The 25,486-nt window shown below is 45.6% G+C and overlaps 2 protein-coding genes across 5 annotated transcripts in view; both read right to left on the reverse strand.

Annotated features, from left to right (window-relative positions):
- LOC307074602 (protein NLRC3-like) overlaps positions 1-12,411 on the reverse strand; it is a 69,065-nt gene extending 56,654 nt beyond the window's left edge. For 2 of the 3 annotated variants that reach the window (XM_079734823.1, XM_079734826.1), the window contains exons 1-8: positions 12,243-12,411; positions 10,354-10,512; positions 10,163-10,276; positions 5,913-5,979; positions 5,526-5,757; positions 2,052-3,840; positions 1,346-1,519; positions 110-283 (exon numbers count right to left, since the gene is read on the reverse strand). In XM_079734823.1, the coding sequence (XP_079590949.1) occupies positions 110-283; positions 1,346-1,519; positions 2,052-3,840; positions 5,526-5,757; positions 5,913-5,979; positions 10,163-10,276; positions 10,354-10,499 (2,696 nt within the window). In that variant the 5' untranslated portion in view covers positions 10,500-10,512; positions 12,243-12,411. The remainder of the gene's footprint in view (positions 1-109; positions 284-1,345; positions 1,520-2,051; positions 3,841-5,525; positions 5,758-5,912; positions 5,980-10,162; positions 10,277-10,353; positions 10,513-12,242) is intronic. The other variant, XM_079734827.1, reaches the window with a different exon arrangement.
- Positions 12,412-15,295: 2,884 nt separating this feature from the next.
- Positions 15,296-23,760, reverse strand: pthlha (parathyroid hormone-like hormone a). 2 transcript variants are annotated; one of them, XM_079734837.1, is made up of 4 exons: positions 23,318-23,760; positions 22,715-22,836; positions 16,875-17,686; positions 15,296-16,056 (listed from the first exon to the last, which is right to left on the reverse strand). In XM_079734837.1, the coding sequence occupies exons 2-3, from the start codon at positions 22,819-22,821 to the stop codon at positions 17,020-17,022; spliced, it is 774 nt and encodes a 257-aa protein (XP_079590963.1). In that variant the 5' UTR covers positions 22,822-22,836; positions 23,318-23,760; the 3' UTR covers positions 15,296-16,056; positions 16,875-17,019. The 2 variants fall into 2 exon arrangements, with proteins under 2 accessions (XP_079590963.1, XP_079590962.1); XM_079734836.1 differs by having other exon boundaries at positions 15,296-16,066.
- Positions 23,761-25,486: the final 1,726 nt, after the last annotated feature.

Consider the following 25,486-nt stretch of genomic DNA (forward strand, 5'->3'; position numbering starts at 1 on the left):
CACACACACACACACACACACACACACACACAAAAACTATAGCTGGAGGTAAATCTGTTCAATGTCCTCTGATGTAGAACTTGTGGTGTAACTGTTGAGTCAAACTGACCTAAGCGTTTCCAGTGTACAGTGTGGACTCCCCAGTCCAGCAGAGAGCAGCTTCACTCCTGAATCCTGCAGATCATTGGTACTGAGGTCCAGCTCTCTCAGACTAGAGGAGTTGGAGCTGAGAACTGAGGCCAGAGCTTTACAGCATCTCTCTGACAGATGACAGCGATTCAGCCTTTACACACAATATACAGAACACATTAGGAACTGCAATGACTGTTGTATTTGAAATTTGTTATTAAACATGTTTTGTAAGTTAAACTAAATGTCAGTACAGTAGATCTACAAAATATGACTTACTTAGAGGTCAAATAACTAAAACTCCTGAAAATGTCCCTAAAAACAGCCAGTTCTAAGAAGAATCTGATGTTAAACTTGACTAAACATGTCTAAAGTACAGTTTTACCACATGATTATGAGTAGAATAGAATTTAATAAAACTTAGACCATTATTAACAAACTGAATCCAACGTACACCTTTTACTGTCATGGCAACACAAATAGAGTGAGATGTAGGTCTTGTGTTTGATAAGTGGTAATGGTGCTGCGATGCACGCAGACTGCCAAGGTTAAGTTCAGTGCTGAGTTAAAGCGCAACTGTATTGCGGCACCCATGTGATCGCTCTATTGGGAAACACGACCCACTTAAGTTCCCATGAAGACACTCTGCTTAGATCAGAAAACTTAAATAGTGGTGTGTACTTTGTGTTCTAAGTTTCATTGAAATGTCACAGCAGCATTAGCGCTATTTAAGAGCATGTGAAGAAATGCACTATTCTGGATGACCCAGAGAAGAAAATGAATCCTATTTGGAGTATGTTATCCAATCAGCAGCCGGTTATTATTAGTAGCTATTTGATTGAGGAGGAGGATGAAGAGTTGGTTGGTGAGGAAAGAGATGTCGAGGCGCTGGCAGTAAAAACTGAAAATGACCCGTACGCAATCAAAACATTAACAACTTATTTAAAGTGAGTGAATCTGTTCACATGAATGCACAAAGATGGATGGTACGTGACCTAGGACATTTTCGCGTCTATTAAAGGGGTGTGACCACATTTGTTAAAGGGGTCCGACCAAATGAAAAAGTTAGGGGCAGCAGTAGAAAATGTGTCTTGAGCCCTGAGAGGACATATTCTACTTATTTATTTAGACCTGTTAACTTTCTGGAGGTAAATCTCTTCAATCCCTCTGATGTGGATCTTGTGGTGTAACTGTTTGACCATTGAGTCAAACTGACCTGAGAGTTTCCAGTGTACAGTGTGGACTCCCCAGTCCAGCAGAGAGCAGCTTCACTCCTGAATCCTGCAGATCATTGGTACTCAGGTCCAGCTCTCTCAGACTACAGGAGTTGGAGTTGAGAACTGAGGCCAGAGCGTCACAGCATGTCTCTGACAGATGACAGCCATTCATCCTTTACACACAATAAACACAACATGTTAGGAACTGTGATTAAAATAACTTGCATCTTTTACCTTCTCATAATGAAAGAATTGCATTAATCTTTTAATAAAAAAAGTTTACTTATATTTAAAACAAGGGATATTTGAATGTTAATTATCTATTGTAGTACAATGTTAAATCGTTTTGTAGTAGTGTTTTTTTTTAATCAATACTTTTATATTCTAGTATTATGTATATTGTGTTGTGTATTGTGATACATATAAGTGAACCTACAGAAATGCTTTTCTATGTTATAACTTTTATATTCTATTATCAGGTATATTATGTTGTCGATTGTAATAGTTATTATTAGTGAACTTACAGAGATGTTTCGGATATTGTTATGACTTATATTCTAGTATTATGTATAAAGTGTTGTGTGTATTGTAAATCATGCTGTGAGTGACCCTACAGAGATGTTTTGAATGTAACCATAACTTTTATATTCTACTATCAAGTAAATTGTGTTGTGTGTTGTCATACATAATTATGAGTGAACCTACAGAGATCTTTTGGAGGCTTTGATCACTGGCAGCAGCCTCAGAAGACCCTCCTCTGAAGCAGAGTATTTCTTCAGGTCAAACACATCCAGCTCCTCTTCTGATGACAGTAAGATGAAGGCCAGAGCAGAACACTGAGCAGGGGAGAGAGATTCTTTGGAGAGTCTTCCTAATGTCAGGTAGTATTGGATCTCCTCCACTAGAGAACTGTCATTCAGCTCATTCAGACAGTGGAGCAGATTGATGCTTCTCTCTGGAGAGAGATCTCCACCACATATCTTCTCCTTGATGTAAGACAATGTTTCATCATTGGTTTGTGAGCCCCTTCCTGTCTGTCCCAGCAGACCTCGCAGGACATTCTGATTGGTCTCCAGAGAGAGGCCCAGGAGGAAGCGGAGGAACAAGTCCAGGTGTCCGTTCTCACTCTGTAAGGCCTTGTCCACAGCACTCTGGTAGAAGAGGATGAGTTTATCTTTACCGGAGGTTGGCTGTTCTTCTGTGAGCAGATTGACCCCATTTTTGATAAAGGACCAGAAGACATAAAGGGCAGCCAGAAACTCCTGGATGCTCAGATGGACAAAGCAGAACACCTTGTCCTGGTACAGCCCACACTCCTCTTTAAAGATCTGGGTGAACACTCCTGAGCACACTGAGGCTGCTCTGATATCGATGTCACACTCTGCCAAGTCATCCTCGTAGAAGATCAGGTTGCCTTTTTCCAGCTGGTTAAAAGACAGTTTCCCCAGAGAAACAGTCATCTTCCTGCTCTCTGAACTGCAGTGTGGATCTGTTTCAGATCTCTCATGGTACTTCCTGTCCGCCTGTATGGACTGAACCCTCAGGAAGTGGCTGTACATCTGAGTCACTGTCTTGGGCATCTCTTCTCCTTTCTGGGATGTTTTGAAGAGGTCCTCCAGAACTGTAGCAGTGATCCAACAGAAGACTGGTATGTGACACATGATGTGGAGGCTTCGTGATTTCTTGACGTGGGAGATGATTGTGCTGGCCAGCGTCTCCTCTCTGAATCTCTTCCTGAAGTAGTCCTCCTTCTGTGGGTCGGTGAACCCTCTCACCTCTGTCACCTGGTCAATACACTCAGCAGGGATCTGATTGGCTGCCGCAGGGCGTGTGGTTATCCAGATACGAGCGGAGGGAAGCAGGACGCCCCTGATGAGGTTTGTCAGCAGCACGTCCACTGAGGTAGACTTTCTGACATCAGTCCAGATCTGGTTGTTCTGGAAGTCCAGAGGAAGCCGACACTCATCCAGACCATCCAAGATAAAGACAACTTGGAACCGGTGGAATCTGCAGATTCCTGCTTCTTTGGTCTCAATAAAGAAGTGATGAAGCAGTTCCACCAAGCTAAACTCTTTCCCTTTCAGTAAATTCAGCTCTCTGAAAGTGAGGAGAAATGTGAAGTGTATGTCCTGGTTGGTTTTGCCTTCAGCCCAGTCCAGAATGAACTTGCGTGTTAAGACGGTTTTACCGATGCCGGCCACTCCAGTTGTCATTATTGTCCTGATTGGTTGACCTTGTCCAGGTAAGGGTTTAAAGATGTCTTCACATCTGATTAGTGTTTCCTCCTTGGCTGGTTTCCTGGAAGATGTTTCAATCAGTCTGACCTCATGGTCCTTGTTGACCTCTCCACTGCCTCTCTCTGTGATGAAGAGCTCTGTGTAGAAGTCATTCAGATCGGTTCTCTGTCCTGCTTTAGCGATTCCCTCAAACACACACCTGAAGTTCTTCCTCAAATGAGACTTGAATTTTTGTTGGCAATCGACAGCATCAGATTCTAAAAGAGAAAACAACAAAAGACATTAGTGGAAAGTGACATCAGTTGAACCAGGTCAATATTTCCTATTCAATTATCAACTTTATGATATTTAGTGGCTTCATTACTTGTGGTCGGAGAAGCTGGTATTGACAAGAACTGCATGTTACAGATACAAAATGTTCAGGACTATTTTGATATTTTCACAGCAGTATGATTGGTCTAATGATAGTAATAATGATAGTGAATTTGGGCCGGGCGATTTGGACCAAAAGTCATATCTCGATATCTTCAAGCAGAATGTCGATATAAGATAAATATTGATATATGTTGACGCAATAACATAGTTGCCGTTGCCGCGCTCCAATTCGTCATTCTACACCGTTGGCACCGCTGTGCTTTCATTTCCAGCCTAGGTTAATTACTGTGGAGTTAGCGTTATTACTATACCTACCTACCGTTTGGATTTACCGTTACTATTCCTAACGTTCGGAACTGAATACAGTTTGATGGTTCAATAAACCGTGGACTAGACACTGCCTCCACCTTGTATTTCAGAACATTACAATATAATTTAGAATATCATGGCCAAAAGCTGTGTGCGCCTCCGGAATATTACGAATTGTAACGACTGCGTCGGGTTATTCGACGTCTCTGGTTCTTCCACTTCCTCCTCAATCTGAAGCACAGAATTGAATTGCGACATGGAGCGACAACCGCCGGAGCTCAGCCCCGCCGGAGCTGAGCCCCTGCGGGTGTCCGGCAGTCCAGAATCGTTTTGGGACAATTGCTGTATTGGCTTTATCTGAATAAAAAAAATAATTAATGGCGAGACCTTTTGCGTCGCTGCACGCATTTTTGAGCACTTTGTGCTGCTGCAAGTGATGGAAGAGGTTGGTCGTACTCGACCCTTTAGTTGCAACAGATTTGAAGCACTCTACAAAATACCTGATTCTGTAATTCGTCAGACACCTTGTATCCAAAACATTTCCAAACTATGGAGCCATTTGTCTTCTGCTTACATACAAGCTCCTCGGCGCCGCGTTTGCCGGAGTTTCGTGTTTCGTGCCGTAGGGGATTTAAAAAAGTGACGTGAGTGGAAGGAGGGTGGGGCCGGGGCAGAGCGGGAGAGAGATCAGCAGAGTTACGAAATAGTAGGCGCGGTTCCAAACTGCTGTTATTTGGATCCAATGTGCTGTACTTTCAACACAAATTAAATGTTGACGATAGCTAGTCTAGTTCCATATCTCGTTTGAAAAAATATCTATATATTTCAAATATCTATACATCTCCCAGCCCTGTAGTGAATCAGTGTCAAGTGACTTGTTATGCTGACATAACAAGATAGTGTTGCATCTCTTCAACTGAGTTATTCTGCTGTTGATCTGCAGGATAATGCTTAACATTCTTTAACCTAAAAACCCCACAATAACCCTAGATATCTGGATCAAACCATTGAACCTGATACCCCCACAATAACCCTACATGTCTGGATCAAACCATTTAACCTGATACCCCAACCATAACCCTACATATCTGGATCAAACCATTAAACCTGAAAGTCTATTTCTACTTTTTTCTATCTTTTTTCCGCATGAGTCTCCTCTTTTTCAAAATAAGAGTATATTCAGTTTCAAATAAAAGTTTCTTAATGCTCTGTTTTCAAAAAAGGGGTATTTTCTGTCTTCAAAATAGGAGTCCCTTACCGCCACACAGTGTGTCGGCCAGTTCCTCCTGGTTCATCTCCATCAGGCAGAGCTTTGTGATGTCAACCACTCCCTTTATGGCTCGCCTCCTCTGCTCCTCCTTCTTACCATCCACCTCCTCCTCCTCCTCCTCCCTCTGACTCTCTGAGCATTGTGGGTAATCTGGTAAGAGATCCCTCCAGAGCTTCTTCAGCTCCTTGTCTAGGAAAGCGTGTGCGTTCTCCTCAGCCCTCTGGAACAGAACAAGCATCAAGGAGAACTTTACTCTGAACTCACTGAGGATTCATGTCCCGCTGGTCTAAAGAGGGAAGCCTGGAGACTATAAGCACCACAAGAGATGCTTTCTAATGTTCATGTAGAGCTGAAGTAAAACGGACATTTACACACCATGATCAGCTCTGTTTGATGCTGCTGTACAGACTGAGCACTGGTAACCTTTGACCTCTCCTGGTGTCTGTGGAAAACACACACACACACACACAAACACAAACACACTGTGAAAATGAGCCTCCCGACTCACTCCCACTGTTAGGACGAAATGAAGTCTTTGAGTAGGCCACAAGAATTCAGCCAGCAACGTAGGTTTACATGGAAAAATAGTGATGATTTATTTACCGTGCTTGAAATAGTGAAACGACAAACCCAAACAAAAATACTTGCATAAACAAAACAAAATCAACCAGAGGGTTGTTCCTTAGCAAAGTTCAAAACGAGAGAATGCTATTACATGTACCAGCCTCACTCTGCCTCCCCCAACCCTTTTCTGAAAGCAGAAAATACCGGGCTTAAATAAATCCAACCAATTAACTAAATTGGTAGATACCAACTACCATAGGGGTTAACAGACCCATGTACAAGGCTACATTTATATTTAACATTGAAATGATCTTCGGACATAAATTTCATTACCCATCTCAACATTTCAAATGTGGATTATGAACTTCACTGTTGCAAAATGCAAAATACCATAATAATTAAACATAGTGCAAATAACATTCCCCCCCTTACAAACAGTCATCTTCCTGCATCCCAATCAGGCAATGAAGTGTTGCATTTTCAGGTGCTCGTGTTGCCCGGGGTTCAAAATTGTTTGGGGACCCAGGAAGTGACTGAGGGCTGGATTGTGTATGGATTAACGGCAGAGAATGAATCATGGAGCAGATCGGCTTTTACCGATTCGTTTTTTTAAATAAACAGTTGTGTTTTTTGTTTGTTTTGTGTGTATACTAAGTGTGCAATGTCAGATGAATGTGTACGCAATACTAAGTGTGCAATGTCAGAGTTTTGAAGTTAAGAGGCAAAAAAGGTTTAAGTGCCAGTAGTGCTGTCGGGGCGATTGAAACACTTGTTTCAAACGTCCCGCACGTCACCAGTTTGTTTAAAATAAATAACAGGATGTTCAACTATGTATCCCTAAACATGACTTAGGACAGGGAAATAAGTAAATGAAATGAAAATGTAGTCGTCCAACTGATATAAAAGAAGAAAGGTGAGTTTTAATCGAAATATGCATCTTGACAATTATGCACAGGACAAAAATATTTTTTACCTATTTATATTATGGGAAATTATCTGAAATTTTAGCAATGACGAGTACACTAGTATGTTGTCCGATAGGTTGCATAAAAACAAGAATAAGGTCAATAGTTTCTGTTTAAAATATGCTGTTTCATTCGTCCCGCATATGTGTTTCAAACGTCCCGACTAGGCGGGGCGTTTGAAACAAATGTCAATTTACGTTCAAAGTTAAAATACAGCGCGATCATCCAACATATGCATTAAATTACACCTGTAACTAAGAGAATACACATGTGAGTTGTTGATCACATGATGAAATTATTTGTATACGTAACGTCATCTTTGAAAAAGACGTTAAACTGAAAAGTTTTTCAATCGACCCGTCTCTCCCCTACCAGATATTGACATTTGTAGCCAAGGCCAGATATTTGTTGTACAAGAGGGTGATATTTTACCAACTTTGTTAAGTAAGCCTCCTCTAGACATGAATCAAACAGCATCCTTCTTCCAGAATGAACACATTTCTATTGTTCTCATCAATGATCGTAATATCAGGCCTGGTGGCATTTAAATTAGAGAACACATACGTTTCTGCAAAGCACCTGGCAAACATTTGTTGCCTAACAACACAATTTATATGCATTGACACTGTTGGAGAAAATAAGGATGTTAAACTCTCTGATATAATGTCCACAATCCTATCATGCCTGGATACATGAAGGCCTTTGTAAAAATGGCAGCCGTTTTATATGTGTGACATGGATTCAATTACTTGCTCTTGTCCATGATGTATACATAATGGTGAGCGAGGGTACCAGATTGACAGGTTTAACTTTGTTGGGAATACCTGAAGCCTCACTTTGACTGTGAAAATTTGTATGTCTTCATCAATAGAAGAATTGTGAAAAATTGCTTTGTGTTATGGAGTGGTCTGCACAAGGGATCCAGGCTAGCTTTCCTTGGAGTTTGAGTTTGAGTTTCAAGATCGTTTTCTGAAGCAATATACATCCGGCTGAATTTATGGTAGTTTGGTGGAATTCTCACATTAAATGTCCTTTTAATAAACTATCTGTACACTTCCAAAGTTATCAATGCCTTGTTTTATAAGTCAAGACCCTCATTATACTACCAAAGAAGTGTCGGGCTACTTCAAGCCTTGTAACCCTAAACCAACTTGACTTGACTGTGTAAAAACAATCATCCCCTTGGGGACATTAAAGAACCTAACTAACTAACTAAGTGGTTTAATATAGAGATTTATTTTTTACCATGAGGGATGCCCTTAGCATTCCAACGTATAGCATTTTGGTAGATTAAAACAGCCAACTTAAGAATGCGTCTTGTAGGCTTTTTTTGCTCCCCAACGAACGTTCAAACTCTTTGGGCCCTATCTTGAATCCGGCGCAATTGACTTAATCACTGGCGCATGTGTCGTTGCTAGTTTGCAACTGGCGCAGAGCGTTTTTTTCCCTCCTGCGCCACGCGTCGGTAAATTAGGGAATGATCTTGCGCCCCAAGGGGCGGTTCGGCGAAAGGAGGAGGCGTGTTCTGGCGCAAACGTTCCCTGGTGCTATTTTGCAGTTTCAGAAACCACTTGCGCCACAAACCAGGAAATACCTGGTTTAAAGTCAGTGGCGCGTTGTTCAGATACTATTTTAAGGGCGCATGCATAATGTTGCTTGTGCACCTCGCGCATACACTTTGCTTCTCTCATCTACCTAGCAACACATTCTTGGTAAATTATTTGGGAAAGAACAGCTGATACAGCGGTAATAAGTTGTACTTTTAAATCAATGCATCTGCAAACACCGTAGAGCAAACACATATTTTCTTGACACAGATATCGTGTACATGCCCATAACTTTTAGGATTGATGAGTATTTGATCGTGAGAAAACATTGTTTTACCGCGAGTGAGTGTTAAAAAGAATGAATGAATGAATGCGGGCGTGCGTGTGTGTATGTGTAAAAGAATTCATGAATGCGGGCGCTCGTGTGTGCGTCCATCTGTTTAAACACACGCAAACTAAACACGTAACGCATAATACAGTCCATGGCAATGTATATTAACGGGGGGACACATGCATATTAGGAACACATGTCAATAACGATAAGGCATACAATACTGATAAGAAACAATGTTTATAATGTATTGCGTATATCATTAAATAGAACCACAGTTACCGCATATCATATGTTATATCAAGTTTTCTTTGCCGAAATTTATTTGGGGACTCAGTATTTCTGAAGTTGTGGAATTAAACCTTATTCCATGTGTGAATTAGGCCATATTATTTGGCCATAAACTGAGCCATTTGAAGTTTGAAATTCATGTGCAACTGTCTCATCGGAGACTGCAGACGCGCTGTCAAAATATCAACTTGTTAGATTCAAATGCGCTCATGGCTCTTAAAGGGGATGGAAGCTGGCACTTTCATTGGTTTATTGCACATTACGCCCAAACCACACCTACGGGTAATTAGGCTACTTCAGACCAACCCTTTTTAGATTTGCGCTGGGCGCAAGAGTCATTTTTTGCGCTGGTAAAATAGCGACATCGCCATAGAACCAGCCACAAAGCTACTTGCGCTTGGCGCTTCTCACTTGCGTTTCAGACCATTAAAATAGGGCCCTGCATCATACTTAACATATCCCAGATCCATTTTACACCGGATTTCCCCTTTAAGTGTCGAGGTTCACTGTCTACCTTTCACCTTCCCAACGTGAACAACCTCTTTTGAGTCCAAACGCTTTGCCACAGTATAGGCAGACATTGGCCCACGCACAAAGAAGGCGGGTCCTAGGGGCTGAGCTTTCTGGACAGAACGGGTTCCTATTGGAGGAAATTAAACTAGCTCTCATTCTTGCTCAGAAACAGCTTCCTCCTGGGGGCAATTGATCATTGATTATATTCTGATTAATGATCGGCGGGCTGGATCGAGATGAACCGCGGACCGCCAATTGATCAGCCCTGATGTATTGGCTGAATCCCCACCCTTTCTTAGAAGGTTGGTGATTTCCATCTTTCAAGTCAATTGAAAAAAAAGTTGAAAAACAAGAACCAGGATTTATGGACGTTTGATAGAAGCTGTATCTGTATGATCTCTGATAAATCCTCACCTCTTCTCAATAGACTGATTTCCATCTTTAAACCAAACAGGTTGTTCCATAGACCGGTCACTCTTCATGGAGACACAGCTGGGTCCAGGGGAGTCTGCTCTCTCCTGCTGGACTCTTTTAAAGAAACAAGAACCAGGATTTATGGATGTTTGATAGAAGCTGTATCTGTATGATCTCTGATAATTCCTCACCTCTTCTCAATAGACTGATTTCCATCTTTAAACCCAACAGGTTGTTCCATAGAGTGGTCACTCTTCATGGAGACACAGCTGGGTCCAGGGGAGTCGGCTCTCTGCTGCTCCTCTCCTGAACCCCCCTCCTCTCTCTCCTCATCCATAGTAGACTGATACCTGGACACAAACACAACTCCATATAGGTTCTGTGGATTCTGTTTGAGTACTGAACAGGAAATTACTGCAGTGAAGACTTCCTATCCTTCTCCTGTCTGATATACACACTCTATCGCTCTCTATGTCTAGATCCACCCTCACTCTCTATCGGTTCAAAATCACAAATATAAATCATGTTCAATATTTGTGATCCGATGTCCTGTAGTGTGTGTGGAGGTGGAGTCTGTCTGTCTGTCTGTCTGCGAGCTATCTATCTGCGTGCCGTCAATCTGTCTGGTATTTGTCTGTCTGTCTGCGAGCTGTCTGTCTGCCTGTCCCTATTTCATTGCACTGTGGATCTTATTTTTGCTATTTTAATGTCTGAATCATTTCTCCAGTGGAACAAAGCTCTGTCACTTTACTGAACCACAGATTCCATATAAATCATTTTTTTGGGCTACACCTGTGGGTAGGCTATAGCCATTACCAACCCCACCCACACTCCTGCTATATTGCTTAAATAAAAGATAAGCCCATTTCTGTGCTGTTTTGTTTTCTTCTAGAATTATAAGAAGATTTCCCTATGAGCCTGTTTTATTATTAAGCAGATTCAGCCCACTGTTATGAGCAATAGGAGGCTGGTTAGATTAGGAAAAAAACACGACCACATCAGCATTTGTTGTAATATAGTTTTTTTCAAATCAAAAGGAACATTAAATGTAGGCTACAAGAAGCGTAATTTTATCATGGACAAAAATCATGTGCACATCACATGAACAACATATGCATAATCACCAATAATCAAGTGAATAACAGTTAACTATCAAACCAATCACGAAACAGATCGCGCGCGTGGCCTAATTAGGCCTATATATTTTGTCTTTGAAATGCAACGGTCTTTTCGTGGAGACTACGCTCAGAGCAGCTGGAACTGAACCACAGCAAAAGGAGAACGGGCTATGAAAAAAAATGAGTGAGAGACCTTCGCTGGGTGGCCCGCTGCCAGAGTAGTGACGTCTGGACATTGTGAGGGCAATTTCAACCGGTTCCTGTCACCGCGAGGGTTTCATGGCCTCATTAGAGATAACGTGATGGCAGAGCAGGCACATAGGTAAACTGCTGTTTATCATTATTATATACCAGCAGTGTTGGGAATGTTACTTTAAAAAAGTAATTAGTTATAGACTATAACTAATTACTGAGTAACTATAACTTATAGTTACTCAGTACTTGTTCCAAAAACCAACTGCGTTAGTAACTGAATTACTCTATATTAAAGTAACTAGTTACTTTTACTAGTTTTTCTGAACAGTTTTCACTTGGCCTTAATGTGTTAAATGGTTGAACTGCCCATTCAAGGCCCTGATATACTTCCAACTGAATTTTAATTTGCTTAGTTGCAAAGGCTGTGGAACATCTGCCGAATACTGGCTTGTGTGTAAAAACACTGGCTCCGATAGGCTACCATGAAACATGACTCTGCTTTAGCCAATCATAATCGCTTATCTCGTTGTTAACCCACCCGGTCTCCTCACTAGCAGTTTGTGTTTGGAGTCAGGGGTTCGTTCGGATGACGCAGTTTATTCAATCAATTCATAGTAGCGGTAACGTCGTTGTAACGACAGAAACAGTAATTAGTTAGATTATCCCGTTACTGAAAAAATGACGGCGTTAGGTAATTTATAGTTATTACAAACATTGTATACCAGTAACCTAAAGACAATATAAACGGTAGTAAACTGTCGGCCTACCTTTTCTGTTCTAATCAGGGTTAAAAATGCGTCCAGACGGTATACAGGTTTGAAAATGTAAATGCATTGGGAGAAACGGAGATGGTTAAAGTGTTTATAAAACAAGTTAATCAGGTGAAAGGTTTTAAAAGCGAGGAAGGAAAGGCTCCTCCGCTGCGACAGATGAGGCGTTCAGATGAGGAAATGGATACCGCCGGAGAGAGGCTGCCTCCTAAGTGCTTTGAGACGGAGGAGGGGCCGCGCAGGCATCCGCTGCTCGTTGTGAAGAGGTAATAGCGATACGTGCTTTCTCCTCAAAAAGTCGCCAAAAGTCACCAATTACAGCAGAAAAAGGAGCTAGATTTGTCGCTTGTCGCTGTTGAAAAAAGGTCGTCAAAGGGGTCTGAAAAGTCGCTGAATATAGCAACAAAATCGCTAAATTGGCAACACTGGCAGCACACACACACACACACACACACACACACACACACACACACACACACACACACACACACACACACACACACACCACACATACACACACTGCTCCTTAATGACCTGTCTCTGTACTGTCTAACCCCTATGTGTCTCTCTCTCCTTCTCCCTCTCTCTTGAGTCTCTCTGGAAGTTTATTTGGTTTTATTACTGTGACGGACAGTGCTGTTAGTATGGAAGAAATTAATGACTATATTCTAAGGCAAACCTTGATTATAATAAGGCCTATATATCTAATGGTAAAAAGCATCTAAAAACGTCTCCGGACTCTTATCTAGGACTTGGCACATCGTCAGGGAGTCTGGGGTCTGAGATAGAGGCCAACACGTCACCAGAGGCTATGGGGTCAATGCGTGCTGACGTCAGCCCGGTGTTTTAGATTAGTGTTGCCAGCCACTCGCTTAAAGAAATTTATGACTGATCGGCCATGGGTGACCGTGGGCGGACACCTCAAACAAGAAACAACCTTGTATGTGAGGATAAAAAAGAGGCCGGGATCGGTTGCCCGGCAGTGCTTTGCAAACTACTCGGCTTTGTTGTTGCCTTTGTAACGATAAAGTCTTTTTGTCATACTTGCTCCGGACCCCTCGATTTCTTTTGCTCTCTTAATTAGTTGAAGTGATAGAACGCGGTTATTTTCTACCACATTAGCCAGGGCCGCCGCTCCCTATACGCAGAGTACGCAGAGTGCGTGGTACCTGGGGGGGCACCAAAAATTAAGGATAAAAAAAAAAGAATTACATAATTGAATTGCAAAAATATATTAATTAGTTATGAAGAGGCCCCTAGCCTGCCTGTGGTCCCCCAGTAGCTAGAAATGGAGTAAGGTGTGGGGGTTATCTCAGCCATGGTTGAGATGTAATTGGGGTGAAAGGAACTTTGGCTTTGACTCTCAGAAATACATCATGGAGGAGAAAGGGATTGTTGCCCGCCGGAGCCCCTGCCGCGAGGCACCACCCCAACGGGGGACCACCACCGCCGCCGCAGAGTGGTGGTGCCTCGGCAGCGGGCAGCGGGGCTCCTGTGGGAGACAATCGTGATCCACAATCACGGGCAAGAATCTGTATCTCCTTCAGGTTCAGTCTACTTCAGATTGATGTGGACGTGGAAGAACCAGAGACGACGGAGAACCCGACTTGAGATTCATAATATCGTCTGGAGGCGCACACAGATTCTGGCCGTGATAATATATATAATATGATATACATATCTATGTATAATATGATATTATTTAGATATAGAGCTCCAAGATTCCAGGCGGGAGTTTTGCGATACATCCACTGTAAACACGGAGCATTGCGATACATCCACTGTAAACAGAGCGCATGGTACCGTGGCCGCAAGCTGCTCAGGGCCACACCCCCACCCTCCTCCTTGACCCGCCTCTAAAGCTCATTATGTGGCAGGCTTGCAGAGGCTGAAATTCTGCACCAAGGCTGAATTTCTTCAACATCTTCAAATACTGTATTAAGGGCCCACTGACACTTATATATAAGCATCCATAAAGTGGAGCATGCTATGGGACCTTTAACGAGCACTCCAACAATGGCTAGATGGAGTACTGTTATTAATAATGTGATTTAAGGAGGTGGAAAACCTAATAACTAATCAATACTGCATCGAAATGCGTCTATCCTGATCTTTACATTTTCGGTTCAATAACCTTTGAGGACGTTTGGATGACCAGTAGGCCACTGGTGTGTGGTTCCTCTACTCTATACTGACACCTACTGGTGCAGTTGAACATCACATTGAGTGGTAGGCTGATGAGTGCATGGTGGGGATAACGACCACACACACATGAATTCAATCAAGCACTATTAATTCCCTCACTTTGAATTGAGCTAAAGTGGTTGAATGAACAATAATTCAAACCATTATAAAAATATATTTGAGACCTGGATGTGGCGGTGTAGCTTATTTCCATAGAGCTTCAGATTCTCAATGAGAGAGAAGCTGTATCTGTTTTCACCTGTTTATGAAACAAACACATGTCTGAACACAGGGAATACTGCATCTTGTTCTGAATCCAAGTTATTTTAAGGACAGTATTTAATAAGACTGTATTGGACAAACAGTCTATACTGTATGGGTGATAGACAAAAATACGTTAGTTGCTTCCGACAAAATGTAATGCTGCTGAAGTGCTCTTGTGCCAGGCATCAAACCTTAGACCTCCGCTAGCTGTTTATTGCCTTTGTTAACATGCATTATTAGAAAATAAATAGTTTTTAAGGGTTTTTAAATCCCAGCCAAAAGGTTGTGCATTCAAAACCCCAATGTCTATATGTCTTACTGTGGTCATGCTTGAGCAAGATCCTCAACCCGTTTCTACCCATTAATCATATGCACCCAAACCACCATGGGACAGCTTGATCTAGTAATAATGTGTGTGTGAGTGGACATGCCACACACATACACAGCATGGAACCCACACCCATGAAGTGGTTTTGGATGCAGGGGTACTTTTGTTTTCTGAATGGGAATAGGTGCAGTTTATTCAAATGAGTATATCTTTATCGTTGGACGCATGGAGACACTCTCACATACACACACAACCCGGGCAGAGTACTGGCAAAATGTTTTAATTGGTTCAATATAGAGTGTTGTCTCAGTGCAGGGGCCAAACAACAACAACATCAAGCAATTATGTGTTCAGTTTATGTACAGAGTGAACGTTGTCGAGTCGAAGCACAGGAAACACGACCGAAAAAAAGGGTTTCCAAGGAAATAAAAACAAACGACATTTGACCTCAGTGAGAGGGGCGTGGTCCGCATCGAAGGTAAATGATACCTACAGTTTCTCTAAACAGCAGCGACAGGAACAAGAACACAAAGCCAATAGTCCAAAACACAAAAGACACCAACGATTGAAATCCCAAACAGAATCGATAACAAACATCGACCGTTGTTAATTCTTCATTTCAAAATTGACCACAAAAAGAAAAGCCACTTAACAAAACATACTGGTTTATATTTTTTTATATTTATATATCTAAAGTGCATTATGGTACAAAAATATAGAAGGTCAGCAGCACCTTGATACAATTTACAAAATAAATACACAATTCAGACGAAAATAAATTACCGCAAATCATTTTAAACTGGTATAGTCAAAACAAAAAGTAAAAATGCAAGGATTCACAAAGATTCAAATCTGTTGTCTCACAGATCATCAAATAATGTTTAATCATATTTTTATTCAATATATTGTCATCATTGTCACTATCCCGCTGTATTTAGAATATATACAGACAATAAATATGTTCCTATTACTTTCCTAAACAATCACAATTACAGAAGACTGTAACATGAGTTTATAGGTGTCAACGTTAACGATCTGCACGATTCTGGAAGGAAAGAAGAGAGAAAAGTGTTCAGTTAGTTTATTATTTTATTCATTTTCTTGTGTTTGGCAGAAATATGACTCAAATGAACACTCCAGTGAGATAGTCTCAAAGTCAAAGCCAAGGGAGAACTTCCCACATTTATTCAGGCTTAAGTGTTTGCTTAAATTTTGTCAGTGTGTGTCTGTTTGCGTGTGTGCGCATGTGTGTGCCTTTGTTTTATGTGGGTTGACCCCATATCCCGAACATTTTATGAGTTAGTCGCTGAGTCAGATGTGGGCCATTTGCACAGGTGTTTGTAATCACATCAAAGAGAGACACCTCTCTACGCACACAGGCCACGGCTCAACATCAAACGCCCTGAATTTATCTGAATGGAAACAGGAGCCAGCAGGCGATGGGAAATGTGTGTGAGTGTGTGCCTTGAATCTGTTTATGTGTCTAAGCGAGTTGCTAGTTTACAGAGTGTGTGTGTGTGTGTGTGTGTGTGTGTGTGTGTGTGTGTGTGCCTTTGAGAGACTTTGTGAGGGAATGGTGGGAGTTTGTGTGTGTGTGCGTGTGTGTGCCTTTGAGAGACTTTGTGAGGGAATGGTGGGAGTTTGTGTGTGTGTGTGTGCGTGTGTGAGCCGGTGTGTGTGCGTGCATGTGTGCGTGCATGTGTGCATGCATGTGTGGGTGCATGTGTGTGTACGTGTATGTGTGAGCGCATGTGCGCGCGCATGTGTACCTGTGTTCGTGCACGTTTGTGTGTGCGTGAATGCGCGCGCACGTGTGAGCGCCGAAGCTGTCACGGTCGCGCCAGGGGTCTCACCTTTGTCAGAAGCTGACGGTGTTATCTCTGGGTGGGAGTGGGGTGGTGGGGGTGGTGGGTGGGATGGGTGGGATGGGTGGGATGGGTGGGATGGGTGGGATGGGTGGGGGGGGGGGGGGGGGGGTGGGGGGGGGGGAGTGCGGCCCTAGTGGCGCGCCCTCGGTAGACCCCACACAGGCGTCCGCCCCAGGTGGTGTCCGCTCCCGGCCTCGTCCCGGCCCAGCCACCGCAGCGAGCGCGCCCGCCTCTTCCTCTTCTCGCCCTCGCGCCTCTTCCCCGACCGTCCCTTCTTCTTCTTCTTGCCCGTGGCGCTGCGCTCTTTGTACGCCTGCGACTTGTTGGTCTCCTGGGGCAGGTTGGTGCCCCCGCCCAGCTCCTCCTCCTCCTGTTCCAGCCGGAAGCTGATGGGGAGGTTCTTGGTGCCCCCGGGGGGCTTGGAGTGCAGCGTGCTCCCGGTGGTGCTCAGGTTGATGGCGGTGGCCAGGCCCGGCAGTGCCGCCGCGACTCCTCCTCCGCCTCCGACTCCGCCTCCGACTCCGCCCACGCCCAGGCCAACGGACACGGCACTGCCTACGCCCACAACGCCGCCGCCAGCTGCAGCACCGCCGCCGCCGCCGCTAATGCTACTGCTGCTACCGCCGCCGCCGCCGCCGCCGCCGCCGCCGCCGGTCAGGGCGGGCCGCAGAGGCAGCTCGCGGATGGCGGCCGTGTGCACTTCGTGCAGAAGCTCCTGCAGCCACATGCGCCGCTTGAAGTCCTGTAGCGTGCGGCCTTTGTCGTGCATGAGCTGAGCGTGAGTCACTGAGCGCCTCCTGTGAGAGAAAACACAGAAAGGGGCGGGGGTCGAAATGTTAGGGCGTTTAGAGGGAAGAATCCATGCGTCCGATATTTCCTGCTACAATCACTTTTCAAGACGTTTGAACCGCCGTTTTTGCAACGGTTAAAATGCTGTTGAACATACAGAAGCAGTTCTGTTAACTGGCCAGTAGAGGGCAGTGTAAAACAAGCAGAGGAGTGCGCCGTTTCACACGCTCCCCACACGCTTGCTCCCGAGGCCAAAGCGGGCGTCACAATTGACTTGAAGCACAAAATCAATGCAGGCTTTATGTCTTCCTTTTGTTGTTGTTATGGCATCCGAGACATGGCGATGTCTTCCTGTTTCGACGATTACAGTAATAGTATCCTGGCGACCGCCCGCAGTCCTCTCGTCTTCCCTTCCACCCTGTCACTCCCGGTTGTCGTTGACAACACTGCTCTCATTGTGCACTAGTCCCGTTTTTTCTCCCTCTCTGCCTTATTTTAAAATATTTTTCTGCTCCTGGATCCATGCAATGAACTCATGGGCTATCATCATAACATGATTAATAGAGCCAGGGGACTGAAGCCTTTTCCAGGCTTGTTAAAGTGATACACGAGAGCCTACCTTGCCAAAGGGGTTCAGATGAGTTTTCCCTCTCTTTTCGGAAAAATGGCCACCCCCATCCCCATCAACCCCCCACCCCCCCCATTAACTATGACTGACTATCACTGGGGCGTTTGTGTAGTAGACTACAGTGGGGGGGAGCGGCCCTTATATCCTAAGGGCTGTCAGTTTTCATTAAAATCCACTAACGCCCGCTCATTCCTCGCGGCGAGAGAGTTACCGTAGGTGTTAAGTTTTTGATATTTTTTTTGCGCCCGCCGCCAAGTACTTGTGTGTTCCCACAGCGAACGAAGACGACTTTGGTAGCGCCTGCCACTTACTCTTGACTTTTCTATTTGACTTTCTTTTCCTCTTCCTAAAACAAAAACAAACGAACGCCGCCATACATTTCGCCCCCACTCCACCACCATCTCGTCTTCCCCCGTCAGTCCTGTGGTGTTTACAAAGGAGGACTTCAGGGAAGACCTTCGGAGTACTGCCGGCTGTGTCAGGACCTCAACAGAGAGGACCACTACTCCTCGATTTGACTGCGCCTGCCAGCATTCACCTGTGACCTGTTATCTTTTCAGGTGCTGTGTGTGTGTGTGTGTGTGACAGAACGCCAACAGTGCTTCTCATGCCTCACTCTTTGCTTTGCCCCGGTGTCCCATTACCCCGGCCCCAAATTCTAACGAAAACACGAGAGAGAGAGGCCGAGAGCGAGCGAAGGGGAGAGAAAAGAACAATGTGTGGAGGTCGGTTGGTAGCTCCACTGCGTGGGAACGGCGGAGATAGCACTGGGCTCGGTGGCATTAGCGCCGGACTGCAGCGCTATCTCAGGTGTCTTGAACACATAAACCGAGCAAAGCCTCGACGAAGGCCTTGTGTGTGCGCGTGATGAGCTAGCTAGCTAGCTAATGTGGGGCAGGACGGGCTAACCAAACAAACGCTCGCACACAAACAAACCGATCTTAGTGTCTGCGCGCTTTGATCTCGAGGGGCGGTGTGGTGAAATCTTCTGGCGGGGATTTCGGGGTATTGGATGATTTTTGTCAAGCCATCGCAGTGAAATAAACTGTCAGCACGAATACAATGGGCTGTGAACTGAACACAAACTCCAGGCCCAGGTTTTTTCATCCCAAACAAGGTTACACAAGGTTACACAATCCACCATTCCATAATGAGTTCCTCCAAAATACAGTAGTCCACAGCCATAAGTTAGAGGGTAGTTGTTTGTAATGCATTCGCATATTTCCCATAAGCCCCAAGGAAGAAAAATCATAATCATCAGGAACACAGTCAGAACATGGCGCCGCAGATTCATTCTTTCTTCATCAGAACTCTTCCTTCTGGGAAACCTCGGCCACGTCGAGAAACACACCGGCAACGACTATTACCCGGAGAGACCTACGTTTTGGCTCATGGGGCGAACCCACGGCCCCAACCGACCCCCTGGTCCTCTACAGCTGGGTGGGATTCTATCTTTTTCCTTCGTCTGCCAGCTGATTGAAGCTCTGGCTCAGAGCGGTGGCCCGCAGTCAAACCAAACATCAGCCCCTCGCTCCCTACGGCTCGGTGGCCCGTCGCCAGAATATATTGATTGCTCAGATTTCTCCATGGCATTCCCGTGCCTTTAGGGCGGGGGGGGGGGGGGGGGGGGCCTTTGATGTGTGGTTGGAGGACAGGAAGGACATACTTGGCTTTGATACGCTATCGTTGGAGTTTCTCAGCACGGCAATGCAACACACTGGAGTCTTTGTGTGTTAATGCGTGAGTGTGACTCGTTGCTTATTAATATACAGGGCTTAGCTTCTGCCATTATGATATTGATAGCGACGCGCGGAGCGAGTGACTCGACCGGAGCGGGCCGGAGGGATTAGGTGATTCCCGGCACGGCGGGATCAGGTGGCGCGCTCTGGTCTCGAGTTTTCCGTCATTACCGAGTGAGTTGGTGAAGAGCACTATAAAGCCTTCTTCTTCTTCTTCGTCTTCTTCTTCTTCGACTGCTGCCGGTTAGTCACACACACACACACACACACACACACACATTAATACACACACACTTACACAGGCACACACGCACACACACATTAATACACACACACTTACACAGGCACGCACACACACAGACACACACACACACACACACACACACACATTAACTCACACACACTTACACAGACGCACTCACACACTCACACACATTAACACACACACACACACACACATTAACACACACACACTTACACAGACGCACTCACACACAACTGTTTTTCTTTCTCCTCGGGTGGCATATGCTCTGGGCTTCGCAATCCCATTAAGGGAACATCACACAACGCGTTTCCCCTGACACAAGCATAACAGCTCCAACACGCTGCCCCTCTCCCCAGCCTCTAAACCCCCCCATACCTAGACCCCCCCATTGGCTAATGGGCTGCCCCGAGTCGTCTTCGAATAAACACACCTTACCGCGGGTGACATGGGCCAAGGCATGGTTTTAATAACTTTAAGTACCCCCCCCCCCCCCCTCTCTCTCTCACCCCCCTCCCTCCCTCTCTCTTCATCTTTCCCTCTCTCTCCCCCCTATCGCCCCCTCTCTCTCCCCCTCCATTTCCTTCTCTCTCCCCCTCCATCCCCCCCTCCCTCCCTCTCTCCCTCCATCACTCTCTCCCCCCCTCTCTCTCTCTCCGCCTTTCTCTTTCCCTCTCTCTCCCCCTCCACCTCTCCCTCCATCTCTCTCTCTCTCTCTCTCTCTCTCTCTCTCTCTCTCTCTCTCCCTCTCTCTCTCTCTCTCTCCCTCCCTCCCTACCTCTCACTAACTAGGTTTACACTGGCTTTGACCTAATGCCTTTCAGATGTAAAAGCGTGCTTAAGCATCATTTAGTGGGTCGAAAAAAATGTAGCAGAGAGCGTCTAGGGGGATGGAAGGGCTCCCGGTATGAGATATTAACAGAAGGAACGGGGAGGAGGAGAAGAGAAGGGAGGGGAGGAATCACAGAGAGCTTCAAGGTTAATGTCTCGCGTTGGCCCGGTATCGACTTCACCCGTCTGCCTCCCAACCACACCCACCCTCCCACCAACCCCTCGCTTTATTAAAACCTGATTCACCCGGCGTACTCAGACAGCAGCTCAGACGCACCAAAACAAAAGAAGGAGAAGAATGGCAACGAAAAACGGAAACATACTAAAAAGATTGCCGGGCGGCAACGCAAAAGTGTGTGTGTTTGTCTTTATCGGTGCATCTGTATATCTGTGTAGGTGTGTGTCTCTGTGTGCCTGTGTGTGTGTCTTTGAGTGTGTGTTTGGGTAGGTGGAGGGGGTGGAGAATATAAAATCTCATGATGCGTGTTTTGCACCCTCAGGAGATGAAGGAAGGTTGACTCTGCTCGGCATAATATACTGGAGCTGGGGCTATTGGTTGTGTTTGGTCCGGAGCCTAGCCATACATCAGCAATAGGCCTCATCCCCCCCCCCCCCTCCCAACCCCACACACACCAGACAAACAAGAGCAGGTAGAAGAGGCCCACACTAGTCGAGCGCAGAAGAAAAAATCGAAACTCCTCAGCTATTACCGACCAAGGTGGAAGAAGAGGGCATCAAACAAAGACTTTTCTGTGTGTGTTCCTCTACTCTCCCCCCCTCACCCCCCTCACCCCTGGCCCGCTCGGGAGCGAGTCGATGATGGGGGGCTGGGGGTAATGGCGGGGGGGAAGGAAACATCTCGTCTCCAGTGGGAGGGTGTGAAGGGGTGGGTGAGGAGGAGGGGAGGGGCGGGTTGGGGCACCAGCCTGTTGGCGAAGGAGCAAGCGATGGGAGAGTCGAGGGGAGGGGAGGTGAAAGAGGTTACAGTGTTCTCCTCCTTCTCTTTATCACACTTTCCACAAACACACACACACACACACACACACGCACACACGCACACACACACACACACACACACACACATGCAGGCACACACACACACACACACACACACACACACACACACACACACACACACTCTCCCCTAGGTAAACACACAGGTGGGCGAAGGCTATCAAAACAGCTGCCGGCACGTCCCACAAATGAACACATTTTCCGTGCTATTAGAGGCAAGACGCTCGCTCGCCCACCGAGCGCGGGGACTCGTGTGTGTACATGAACGGAGCCAACTTCTGAACCCCCCTAAAACGTATCGCAATCTTGTTTTTCATAAACACAGTACTTTATTTATTTCATTTGTTTGTTATTCATCAGGATTCCCCACCCACACTCCTGCACTGTCTTTAGAGTGTGTGAACTGTATTGATTGAAAAAGCATGCTTTATGGGGACCGTGCGAGTCCCCACAATGTTGTATACTATTTGAGTCATGTGTGTTTTCCACAAGCGGGGATGTCGTTAATCACACAACAGACAGGTAAACAAACACAAACCAGCGTCTTTTCAGGGGGACTTACATTCTGTTGCTCAGGGCGTCAATGGGTCGGCCGTAATGAGGCACCGGAGAACAGAGCAGGAACAGCGAGAAGCACCATTGTTGTAGAGCTCTCCTGGAGCAGAACATCTTGGGACCAGCTTTCTGTGGCAAGAGGAGGGGGGGGGAAAAGGTCAGACAGGTCAGCGACGGTGACTCAGACGGACCGACCGTCCGCACTCTCAACATCGGCGTCTGAGAGCCTTGTGTGTGTCAACCTACACGGCGCTGGTGGTGAAAAAGTGTTTGAAAGAAAACACATTTTAACTTCTCTCTTTTCTTTTTGAAAGAAAAAAAAAAGCTAAGCCAAACAGGCTCCTGTTATTTCTGGCCGGTATCTCCCTACACAGTGTGTAAGTGTTTGTTTGAGCTTCAGTTGAAATGATTAGCATACCCAGCTTCATGCTATTACCCAGCAGACAGACGCAGTCATGCCAACATAGACGGAGCGACCACAGCCTTAATTGAACTCAAACCAATCCAACATGTTTCGGGGGAATACACAAATTCCACGGAGCCCAATTTGCCACAACAAAAGTCAAAAGAAAACCAAACAGGCCATAGAAGAAAACAGCCATGAACTTACTTTCCCAGGCAGATGTGTCTGTCATGCAAATGACAAGACACAAAAAAAGTATGAAGACTGTAGAATTGTTTTTTCTTCTATCCAATGTTATTAGTGTCCTGGCTCTTAAGAAATAACACGGGCAAAGGGAAAATAATAAAATATCCAAAAGTTGTTCTTTCTTGTTCTTGACTTGTCTTCAGTCCATTCAGCTGAACTTCATCTCTCTTCGCCTCCTGCAGTAATGTCCCAAAGTGAACTTAAAAACCACAAAAACAACCCCAAAAAGCCAACGATCCTGAGAAGAATGAAGCGAAAAAAGAACGAATAAAGAACAAAAACGTAAAAAGTCGGCTGGGGTTTGAGTCGGGGTTCGGGTCTGAAGCGAGCGGCGCAGCGGAGGTCCTCGTCTCCCAGACCAGGTGTGCGTTCGGCGGCTTCTTGTCCTGTTCTGAAGAGGAGGAGGAGGAGGAGACGAAGGTTCTTTGGAAGTTCTCTGAGTAGCTGGGAGGCTGACCTCCTCCGTCACACACACACACACACACACACTCACACACACACACACTCACACACACACACACACACACACACACTCACACACACACACACACACACACACACACACACACACACACCAGGGCTGCTACGGCAACCAGTTGAGTGGGAGTGGCCCGGGAAGATCAACCACTGGCGCTGATGGGAAAGTTTGCTGCATGCTGTCTGACTTTGTGTATGTGCGTGTGTCTGTGTGTGTGTGCATTACGTATGAGTGTCTGTGTGTGTGAGACAGAGAGAGAGAGAGAGAGAGTGTGTGTGTGTATGCACCATGTGTGTGTAGGCACACGTGTGTGCACAAGTCCATGTGTGTGTGTGTGTGAGATAGAGAGAGAGAGAGAGTGTGTGTGTACTGTGTGTGTGTGCAAGAGAAGGAGGGCTTATCGTAAGGGGCAGGGCCCTTAGGATGCCTCTGCCCCCCCCCCCCCTCCTGCTTTGTGAGAAGCTCCTTTCTATGTGTGTGTGTGTGTGTGTGTGTGTGTGAGTGTGTGTGTGTGTGTGTGTGTGTGTGTGTGTGTGTGTCTGTTTCTGTGTGGGGGTGTCTATGTGCTTACGTGTGCGTGTTAAACACCATTGCTTGCTCCTCTTTAGCAGTAAGAGCACTACGTGAGAGAGACAGAGGCTGTTGTGTTTTTCCCTAAAGAAGGGACGTATAAGTTCGGCAGGTAGGTGGCGCCCAAGCAACAGAAGTCTAACCCAGACTGGTTGGGATCCCTTGAAGTTGTGAGTGTGTGTTCACGTGTCTAAGTGTGTGTGTGTGTGTGTGTGTTAAATATTCCCACCTTCCTAGTTCGACTGCTGACACCCCAACAAAAACGCCTTTGGGTGAAAGTAGAAGCATTCTTTACACCCCAAAGCGGTGCTAGGGTGAAACGTGCAGAACCACCTTAAGAAACATCGCATAGCGCTAAGACTCCATTGCACTCTGAGAGCGAGGATTTAAACAAAGCGCCTTTTAATAGACCGACCATTCCGAAGAAAAATAATCATACTTTATCAAAAGCGATTATTTAATAGGTGCCCTCGTGTTTTATGATGACCCCGGGGGTTGGGTTTGGCGAGTGCAGTCGGAGGGTTTTCCACTTGGCTCTGAAACAGTCAGCGGTGCGTCACCCCGCGTTCCGGCGTGCGGTGACGCGCTGTGACGCGCAGGGCGCTCCGTCAGGCGGAGTGACGACTGTGGGCCATTGTTGGTCTTTAAGTGCCAGCTGTAAACGGGTCTCCTGTGGACCCTCGCCTTCAGCGGGGCGTGTTGACACATCAGCAACCGCCTCGTGAGTCGTGGCGGCTTCGTAACATTCTCCGGCACTCTCTTTAGCCTGACCTGTTGGCTGGTTGTTGCCGGCGGTGACCGCGGTCAATGAGAAAAGGTACGTCCCCTTCAGACAAAAGTCTCTCCAATAGTGGATGTAAGGCACCCCGAATGCTAGGCTGTGTAGGAAACATAGGGGGTGCTTTAGGCTTGTAATCGGAAATAAATTGCAAATGAAACTTTGGGGACCAGTTCAGCTTGAAGTAAGTAATTCGACGCCAGGCTGTTGTGTGACTTCGCTGTCAAATATCCAAAAAATACTTCTTGGTCAATCAAGATGTGTTGAATCATTGAATCATCCTACTGGACGATCTATGATGTGG

Source organism: Pollachius pollachius (genome assembly GCF_949987615.1).
Source record: "Pollachius pollachius genome assembly, chromosome: 4".
Taxonomy (NCBI): domain Eukaryota; kingdom Metazoa; phylum Chordata; class Actinopteri; order Gadiformes; family Gadidae; genus Pollachius; species Pollachius pollachius.

What these genes read in the sequence shown, in the direction of transcription:
- pthlha (XM_079734837.1), bottom strand. Translation starts at nt 22,821, where the DNA reads ATGTTCTGCTCCAGGAGAGCTCTACAACAATGGTGCTTCTCGCTGTTC. An exon ending in GACGCCCTGAGCAACAGAAT is followed by an intron (nt 17,687 to 22,714) that starts GTAAGTCCCCCT and finishes TTTCTCTCACAG; the next exon opens with GAGGCGCTCAGTGACTCACG.